The sequence below is a fragment of the Lipotes vexillifer genome, unplaced genomic scaffold (assembly GCF_000442215.2).
Source record: "Lipotes vexillifer unplaced genomic scaffold, Lipotes_vexillifer_v1.1 scaffold1492, whole genome shotgun sequence".
Classification (NCBI taxonomy): Eukaryota; Metazoa; Chordata; class Mammalia; order Artiodactyla; family Lipotidae; genus Lipotes; species Lipotes vexillifer.
In genome coordinates, this window is record NW_006769666.1 from 254341 (window position 1) to 263503 (window position 9163).

The following is a 9163-nucleotide window of genomic DNA, read 5'->3' on the forward strand; positions in this document are numbered from 1 at the left end:
GGTGGGGACGGGACAGGGCCCGCCCGCGAGCTCAGCCTTGTCTATCTCTGTACCTCCAGTTTTCACAACTTGTTGATAATATTGTGGACCCTGGTCTTTCCGTAAGAAACCTGGGGGAAGGAGAAGCAGCCTCAGTTTCCTCTCCTGGAAGAATGAGGACAAAAGCCACGTATGGCAGGTCCTGTGGCACCTCTTTGGCAAAGGTCACCTCTTTGGCGACCCCAGGAAACAGCTGTAAACAACTACAAAGAACAAGGGGACTGTTTAAATGAAATGTTTTAAGTTCCCAAAGTAAATGTCTCTTTGTGCCCTCCTAACTGGAACACAGCATAGAGCTTGGAACAAGGTGGAGAGCTGTTCTCTCCGGTTTCACGGGTGACAGCTTCAGAATGGGGACATCTGTGTAGGCAAGGGGCCCAGGCTGGGCTCTAAGCTCACTTCTCAGCAAGGAGACGATTAGAGGCAAGAAGCTGGCAGCTCCCACACCTGCCTGCCACCCTCTTTGCTGCTCTTGACCCCCCCACTGGGCCTGAGAAAAGGCTGTGGAAGAGGGGGTATCACCAGTCCTCCTATCACTGCCCCATAAAAAAGTAAGGGACCAGCTGTCCCAGTTTGCCCAAGACTGTCTCCTTTTTTTGCACTAAGAATCCCTCATCCCAGGAAACCCCTGAATTCTGGGAAAACTGGGACGACTGGTCACCCTGGACCGAAATCATATGTTGAGAAAGAGGGCTCTTCTCAGACCCTGCTCGGCACCTCACTCCTTTAGAAAACAGCCAACTCTGGAATCTGAGGAGTGAAATCATTGTGGCACAGGAATCAACCCTGTGCCCTGGGGATGGGTTCACTCACTCCACAGCCGTGGCTGCTGTGGGAGCTGGTTTCTTTTCACCTTTGGTCAGGGAGATAAGACTTTTCAAAAGTGGTCTTCCCCAGTCTCCCCGCCCCCGCCAAGGCTTCCCCTCTCTGACAGTGACAGAAGCCCCCTCCTCGAGGGAAGACTTGCCTTGCCCCATCTCCTGCTCTTTTCCCAGGGCAGCGAGCTTTGCAATCACCAAAATGCTTGCACCCGGGGTCCTCTTCCTGGCCCTGTCCCTAATTCTCTGAGGCGAGACCTCGCCTATCTCCTCGTTGAGCGTGGGCTTCAGGTGGCAGGCCACGCGTTTTTCTTTTCTCCTTCTTGCCTCTTCGTCAGAAACTTCTGGTCCGTGCCATTTTCATCCTCCTGCCCCTTCCTCCCTGTGCTAACTCATAGCAAAGGTCTTTGAGGATCCAGAGCGGGTGCAGAGGATGGCCCAAGGGGGAGGGGCAGACTTCCAAAGTCTTTGTTCAAGGCTCCAACATTTCTGGTTATATAACTGCTTCCAGGTCTTTCCAAAGAGTAATGAGCAGAAGACCAAGTCTACACGTCCCTGAGGCTAGCCTCCCCGACACCCCACATCATCTTGTCTCATTGGCACCTGTGCAAGGATGACACCTTGCCTCTGTCCCCTGCCCCTGCTCACTCCCCAAAGAGTCCATTAGCCGTGGCTGTTTGGCAACTTTTGAGCAGTGTTTCAGCGCACGCTCCATCAGTACGAGGCGTCACAGCCTGAACAGTTCAGTGCGTTTTCCAAGGGACCCACATTTTCTTCTCAAGAGCTTCCTTATTTTGCAGAAAGCAGAACCCAGAACACTCCCCCTGGGAAATTATGCCGTTGGCCAGAAAGTAAACTGTGTTCCCATTCCTGGTGCTGATAATTCGCTCAGCAGCAAATCACCTCCCGCAAGAGCAGTAATAAATCAGGAAACAGACGAACAAAGGAAGCTCTCACCTAGCAGGAAATCACCTCCCGCAAGAGCAGTAATAAATCAGGAAACAGACGAACAAAGGAAGCTCTCACCTCCTTTGGGGACAGCATGGAGCTCCTTCTCTGTCCATAAGTCAAACAGGCGTATTTTCTTGCTACTGGCTTGTTTCCTGATGCATGTCTTCAGTTGCTTCTGATTTTCAACATGAATGCTGTCCGTTTCTTCCTTCTCCCTCTGAGTGAGGACACGAGGGAAGGCACACTCACCAGGCACTCTCCAGGGAGAGGACTTTACGCAGAGAAAAGAATACTGTGTTAATAGGGAACGTCGGTCCCCTGAGCACAGAGTTCGTCTGGTTCACAGCCGCCTCCTGCACCTGGGGCAGCGTCGCACACTTGGGGGGCTCCTACACGGCTAACTGTTAAATGGAGCTCCTTGACCTGGGACCCTCGATAAGCACAAGGCTTCTGTTCCCCTGAGGGTCAGAGGAGAATTTGCTGAAGACATAGAGGAGAGGCTGCGGGATTCTTGGGGGAAGCCAGGAAGGGAGGTCTGTTAGCAGCAGGGATGGGGGCGCTGGCTGTGGAGGGCAGGCTGCTCCGATGAGGATGAAGCAGGTGGTTTTGGATTGGGGTGCCATGTAAGCCCCCCTCATCCCTTCAGTGAAGTCCGCCTTGCTCACCGATGCTCTGGTGTGCACAGTTTCTGTGGTGGAAAATGTCCAAGGCAAGAGCTGAGGTTACCTATGAGATCATCAACATAGGAGTAACAGTTCCTTCTTCTGCCTTTTAAAAAAAAGTTTTCTTTTTAATCACGGTGGAATTCACATAACATAAAATTAAGCATAGCATGTTTCAAGTGAACGACTCGGTGGCGTTGAGTACACACACAATGCTGTGCAGCCACCACGGCCATCTAGTTTCTTGATCACCCCCAAAGAAACCCCAAATGCATTAAGCAGTCATTCCCCACGTGTGTTTCTTCCCTGTGCATCCTCTTTCCCACGCTCCAGGCCCGGTGACGTGGGGAAGAGCGCGGGGGAACCTTTGCCTCCGGAGGACCCGCAGCTGACCAAGCCCGAGATGTTTGAGAACCCGCTGTACGGGTCTGTGAGTGCTTTTCCTAAGCCGGCTCCCAGGAAGGAGCAGGAATCCCCCAAGATGCTGAGGAAGGAGCCCCCGCCCTGCCCGGACCCGGGAATCTTGTCGCCCAGCATCCTGCTCTCGAAAGCCCAGGAGGCCGAGGGCAGCAAGGGGACGGGCAAGCCTGCACCGGCACCCGTGCCCTTCCTCAGCCCCACGCCCCGGCTCCGCTCCTTCACCTGCTCGTCCTCCACCGCCGAGGGCCGCCCACCGGGTGGGGACAAGGGAAGCCCAGGGAAGCCCAAGGCCCCCGCCGGCTCGCTGGTCCCGGTGCCGGCCAAGAGGCCCATCAAGCCTTCCAGGTCAGAACTCAGCCAGCAGCCCCCGGCGCAGAGGCCACCCCTCCCGGTCAAGAGCCCTGCTGTCCTGCACCTGCAGCACTCCAGGGGCCGTGACTACCGTGACAACGCCGAGCTCCCCCATCTCGCCAAGCACCGGCCCGAGGACGCGCCGCCCGGCCGGGCCGCCATGCAGGTGCGCTCGGGGCGGAGCGGGTGCGCAGGCACGGGCGTGTGATACGGGTGCACGTGGGCGTGCGAGCACGTGAGTGATACCACCACCATGGCCAGGAGTGCGCTCAGGTGCACATGCACGGGTAGTGCATGCGTGTGCACATGTGTGATACAGCCTACCATGCCTAGGAGTGTGCTCGGGTGCACGTGGGCTCTCATCCATGTGCGTGAGTGTGCGTGTGCATGTGCGTGATACAATGACCCGGCCCAGGAGTGGGTTCCGAGAAACAGTGTCTGGGAACTGAGAATTAGAAAGGAGGTAGAGACAGAATTTGAACCCAGCATGTCCCCAAAGTCCCTGCTCCTACATTGAAAGGGTTAAAGGAGGGCCTGGGGGTAAACTCTGAGTCCTCTACGTCAGGCCCATAGGAATAAGGCTTCATAGATACAGAAAAGCCCAGATCGTTTTTATTACATCATCATCATTAGTATTAGTACTTAAAACTTTTCCAGTATTTTAGGGACTTCCGACTCAATGTCCCCTTTCTTCCTATAGAATAAGATTTCTTTATGAGCAAAACTGACAGTGGTTAAGAACAGATTCCGGAGCCACACTGTCTTGGGTTTGAATCCCAGCTGTCCCACTTCCTGGCTCTGTGCCTTGAGCCTCAGTTTACTCATCTGTAAAAATGGGGGCAATCAGTGGAACCTGCCTCACAGGTTTATAGGGAGGATTAAGTTTTATTATATATCATTACTATATGTTACAACTTATATGTAAAAGGTATGTATCATCCATTGCATATTATTTCATATGTATTATATATTACTCCGTATGCATATAATATATATGAACGTATATTAGAATGCGTGTAAGTACTTAGAACAGCGTGCTGGCCCCCTTCAGCACCAGGTTAGCATTAAGCCTGCTCTAGCCCAGGGCATGCAAGGACATGGGGACCTTTAGTTAAATCTGGCCTGGCGAGAATGCAGAGCTGACAGTCTTCTGTTTTTATCCCACAGTGAAGCCCCCGGTGAGCTGCCAGCGAGACGGGAACCCAAGGGAGCAGCACGAAGCTGCTGGGACCCTCTCCCAGGACCCCTGTTCGCTCCTCCTACCCAGCTTCCTACGCAGGGCTTCGTCTTTTTCAGGAGAGGGTCTAGCTTCTGTGTGGTCAGCAAGGTGCACTGGCTGTGAAACTTGACACCCAGCACTGAAGTTGGAAGGAAAAACCCACCTGATGGGCACCAAACAGCCCGCACACCTGGGCCCCCAGCTTGATCTTGGTACTTGGGACCCAAGAGCCTTGTTCCGGCTGCCATTTTGAAGAAAGGAACTAAAGCGCTGATTTGCGGGTAGAGATATAAATAATAATAATAATAATAATATTAATAATAATAATGGCTACATGTAGGGAGTACTCAGCACCTGCCAGGTGCCGTGCTAAGTGCTTTATGAACATTACGAGTTGCGTCTTTAGCCAACTAAAACCACATTCCCAGACCCCTCGGTTCAAAACAGTATGTCCTGAGTGGTTTGGACAAAGCATTAAAAATTAAGGCTAGTGCCCTCCTGTTGTGAGACAGCGCTTGGCCTTTAGGGAGCTCTGAGGAATGAGTGGTTAATTTAGGGTACAGTGAACCTGGCCTTGTCTAGCTTCAGTGATGCAAACTGCTTTAGCTAAAGCTGCCGGGGTCCGGCAGAGCCGGCCTGGAGAACAGGGATCTGTGGGTCATCCTAGTTCTTTAGTTGGAAGGAGAAAGAATATCAGCTCCTACTCTCTGGTGAAGAGATCTGGCTTCAGCCTGGACTGGCGATGCCCAGGCTCGTGCCAGGTCCCCCACGCCCTCCTGCAGGTGGGCAGGCACCGCCAGGCCATGGAATGAGCCACACCCCGAGCCTTATCTCATCGTGCTAATGGAAGAGTCTACGCTGCTCATTAGTTGCTCCAGAAAGCCAGCTTTCCCACCTGGCTGCCGGCGAGGGCGGGCCTCTTGGTTCCCGGCTCTCAAAGCAGTGCAGCCTTTTCTTTCCGAACTCTGTGGCTTTTGGCCCTGCTGCCTTGGTTACTAGGAGAATGGATTGGTGATGCTTGTTCTTGTGTTGCTTTTTGACATCATGAAATTAATGTAGGAGACCAAATCCAGATGTGCGTGTGAGTCCAGGAGGATGGGTGCGCACCCCACATCCCCACGTGCGTCAGTCTGCGTGACCAATAAATTGTGCCTTTCTCACCTCCCACCTGCGTGGCATTTTTTCCTGACATTCAGCCACAGACATGCTTCTAGGCTGTCAGGGCTGCAGAGCGGCAGCCCAGGGAGGGGAGGATATCGAGGTTCACGGTAGAGATGGGCCAGCATTGTCCTGACCAGAGGGGACGCGGTAGAAACAGGCACACCCTGCAGCCACCAGACTTCCATCAACATTGTCCCATTGCCACCACTGCCTGCTGTCCTGCAGCCACAAGTTCCTCCTGGCTTTTGTAAGTGTTCATTGCTGAGCTCCAGAGACAGTAAGCACATGTAAACAATCGCCAGGTTGTGGGCCTCCAGACCCCCACGTTCAGGGGCAGCTTGCACTACTTATGGGTCAGGGGGCAGCACCCAGCCCAGAGGGCCAATGTGGGTGCTGCCTGGCCCTCCGTCCAGGCTGCCTTGGTCTGGGCTGCTGTCCCCACCACCTCAAGCTACTCGGCCTCTGCTCCTGTTCCCAGATACCGGGCCTGGACTCCAGGCAGAGCCTGAGACAGTGGTGTTCTTGGCAGCCACGGAGCAAACCATTCACTGCCCTTCAATGATAGCACGTGGAGGCTGGCAGGGGCGGGGCTGAAATCCCAGCGCAACCGAGGATCGTCATCCACTCAGGTGGGATACCCTCACCCCGAAGGCTCACTTCCTGGTCCCTACATGGAACTTGACCCGAGTCCCCAGGCACCCACCTTCTGACCCCATAGGCCAAGGGCCAAGGTGGAGGGGCAGCTGGAGATACCCAGACATCCTTTAGGCCAGCCCTTCCTACACCCGCCACCCCACAGCTGAGGACCGGGCCACTGATGGCCATGGCACGTGGGGAATCCACCGCTGCCAGGGGGTGCTGACGTGCTATGGAGGGGCCTGCAACTCCCACCCCTACCTGGAATGGACACCCAGGCCCTCCTCACCATTTCTGAGGGGTCCCAGGAGAAGCGAGTCCAGGAGCAACAGTGCTCTGAGTTCTGGCGGCCTGAGCAGGTACAGCGCCCCCCTTGCCTCTCCCCCAGGCTCCAACGCCGGTTGTGTCAGCATCAAGCAGGCTTGGACTGTAATGGGATGGACAACGGGGCCCACTGTGATGCCTGGAACTGGACACTGGAAATTGTGAAATTTAAGACATTTTCATCCTTGGCCTTTCAGCTGCTCAGCCCTGCACCCACCCTTCAAGGTCCCTGACCACGTTTCTCCCTGGGCTCTGGTCCACCACCATCTCTTGGGGCCAGATTTTTCCGCCATGTCTGCTTTGCTCCCCAATCCTGGGCCTGCCCAACACCCAATTCCCCTTCCAACAGCAGGATGAGAGGGGAACCCAGAAATCCCCACCTCTTTGTCATCTAAGTAATTTACCTCTATTTTGTTTCCACCTTTCTTCACCAAGCTCCCTAACCAAGGAGCTGAATTAATAAGATTTCCTCACAAAAGTGTCCCCTACCCCCAACAGTGAATTCCGTGTTCCCTGAGGTTACAAAAGCTGCTGGAGTCACTTTTTCTTTAAGAAGCAAATTTTTCCTTCTTTGCATGACATGAAAGCTGGTTGAAAACAGCAGATTTTTTGGCAACAGAAAGGCGTTGTTGTCCTGATGGCCTTTCCCTAATAGCAGCCCGCATTCAGCATCCCCACCGCCAGCGCAGCTGCTGCAGCTCCAAGCTGTCTGCGCAGGGACCAGGGTCAGGGGCAGCTGTGCCGCTCCTCCTTCCTGGGCTGTGATTCTTTTTCCATGCCATTTTTTCCACCCGATAGGAGGGAAATTAGTGAGTCATTCAGAAAAGCTCTCTCCCACAGCTACCTTCCCTACCCCAGCCTACAGGGTCTCTCTCTTCGCAAGTCCTTAAAATAGTTTCTTTTTCTGGCAAACTAATTTCCATGGAGATCCAGCAATCTGAAGGCCTCGAAGCTTTCTGCAAGGCAGCAAGCCCCAGCTCGAAGCCTTCGCTCTAGCAGAAAGAAACCCTTTATCGTGCAAATGTCTGGTCTCAGCCCCACAGACACCTCACCACCACCTCTCCTCTCCCACCCCACCAGGTTCCTTTTTGGGAAACCTGCACTGTGCAGGGAACAACGCCGGCAGGCAGAGTCCGGGCAGGGACAGTCTTCTTTGTGGTCTGCACTTCTTCTTGCTCTTCTTGCTCAGATCCCAGCACCCAACCGCTGGGCCGGACTGGGAGTGATTTTACACCAGTGTACACAGCTCGTGGTCTTTCCTCAACCGCACGCTGATGGCGTGTGCCGGGCTTTGGGATCAGCACATTCATCAAGGGAGACCACGGCGGGGAGGGCTGGTATATCTTGGGCTGTGGCATCAGAAGGAATGGGGCTTAAATATCTTGTCTTTCATTTCCTAAAAATATGATTTTGTACCAGGCACTTAGCTTTTCTGAGCCTCAGTCTCCTCATCTATAGAATGGGGAGAAGGGAGCCTTTGGCAGGGTGTGGTTGTACGGATTTGGTGGGCTCGGGTCTGTGCCTGGCCCGTCACAGGTGTTCATTGAACCTCAGTCCCCTCCCTCTTCCTGGGAGACAAGACTGTGTGGGAGGGCCCCGTGGGGATTCTCCACACAGAGCAGGAGGAAAAGGTCCAGGCCTGCAGGGATGTCCTGGAAGGAGGTCGGTAAAGGCCTCCCCCATGTGGGCAAGAGTATCACTAACAAAGAAGGACGGGAACCGAGGGGCAGGGCGAGCCTGGGCAAGCCTTGAAGACAAGAGACCTTGAGGCCAGATGGGAGACTAGTTGAGGCCAAGGGGACCAGTTGGGTCTCTTCAGCTACACAGACGGAGCTACTCCGAGAACCTGAACCAAGGGGAGTGGAACTGGGGACGTGCAGGGAGCCCCCGAGCTGGCATCCGGCCGTACTCCACAGCAGTGCTGGCCGGGGCTCCTGGCCGCTGGGACGAGCTGGCAGTCGTCCCAGTCACCACACAGCAGCTCCGTGACCCACGCAGTCCTGCGCTGGTCTGACCCGGTGAGACTCGGCTCCCGGCCCATCTGTTTCTCCCTCCATCGGCTTCTTCCTACTTCCCTAACCAAGTAGATGACTCACAGCCCGTGCTCTACCCTGCAGGGACGCGAGCAGACAGTGACACGCAGCTGTTCGCGTGTTTAGGAAGGTCAAGAGTGGGGTGAGGCAAGTGAGGGACCCAGCGCAAGAGGTGAGAGGCGCTCACTCTCAGGTGCCCACCTGGACGTGCTCCACCTGGAACTTAGCGTCCCAGGGCCTTGCTTGCCTCACCCCAGCCCTGGTCTGCAGAGCAGGTGGAGGAGGGGTCACCGGATGCCAGGAGGAGTGACAGGCAGCGACACACTGACCTGCAGCTCTGGCAGGGCCCCTGGGAAGGGGGGTGGGGGTGGGCAGAGGGGCAGCCGGGAGAGGCCATCCTCTGCATTATGTGGAATTGGGTTTTAGTGCACAGGATGTAAATTGAATATTCATACCTAATTTTGAGCCTATCCCCAGAAATGGTTTGTCTCACTTCAGTTATTTTAAAAGAGCATTCAGTGTAGGTAGTGGCTGAGAGCACAGACTCTG

General features: G+C 54.7%; 1 protein-coding gene across 1 annotated transcript in view; it reads left to right on the forward strand.

Moving 5' to 3' along the window:
• INPP5D (inositol polyphosphate-5-phosphatase D) overlaps positions 1-5617 on the forward strand; it is a 131590-nt gene extending 125973 nt beyond the window's left edge. Inside the window, exons 26-27 of the mRNA XM_007445726.1 lie at positions 2804-3407; positions 4409-5617. Of these exons, the coding sequence (XP_007445788.1) occupies positions 2804-3407; positions 4409-4411 (607 nt within the window). The 3' untranslated portion in view covers positions 4412-5617. The remainder of the gene's footprint in view (positions 1-2803; positions 3408-4408) is intronic.
• The last annotated feature ends 3546 nt before the right edge of the window (positions 5618-9163 follow it).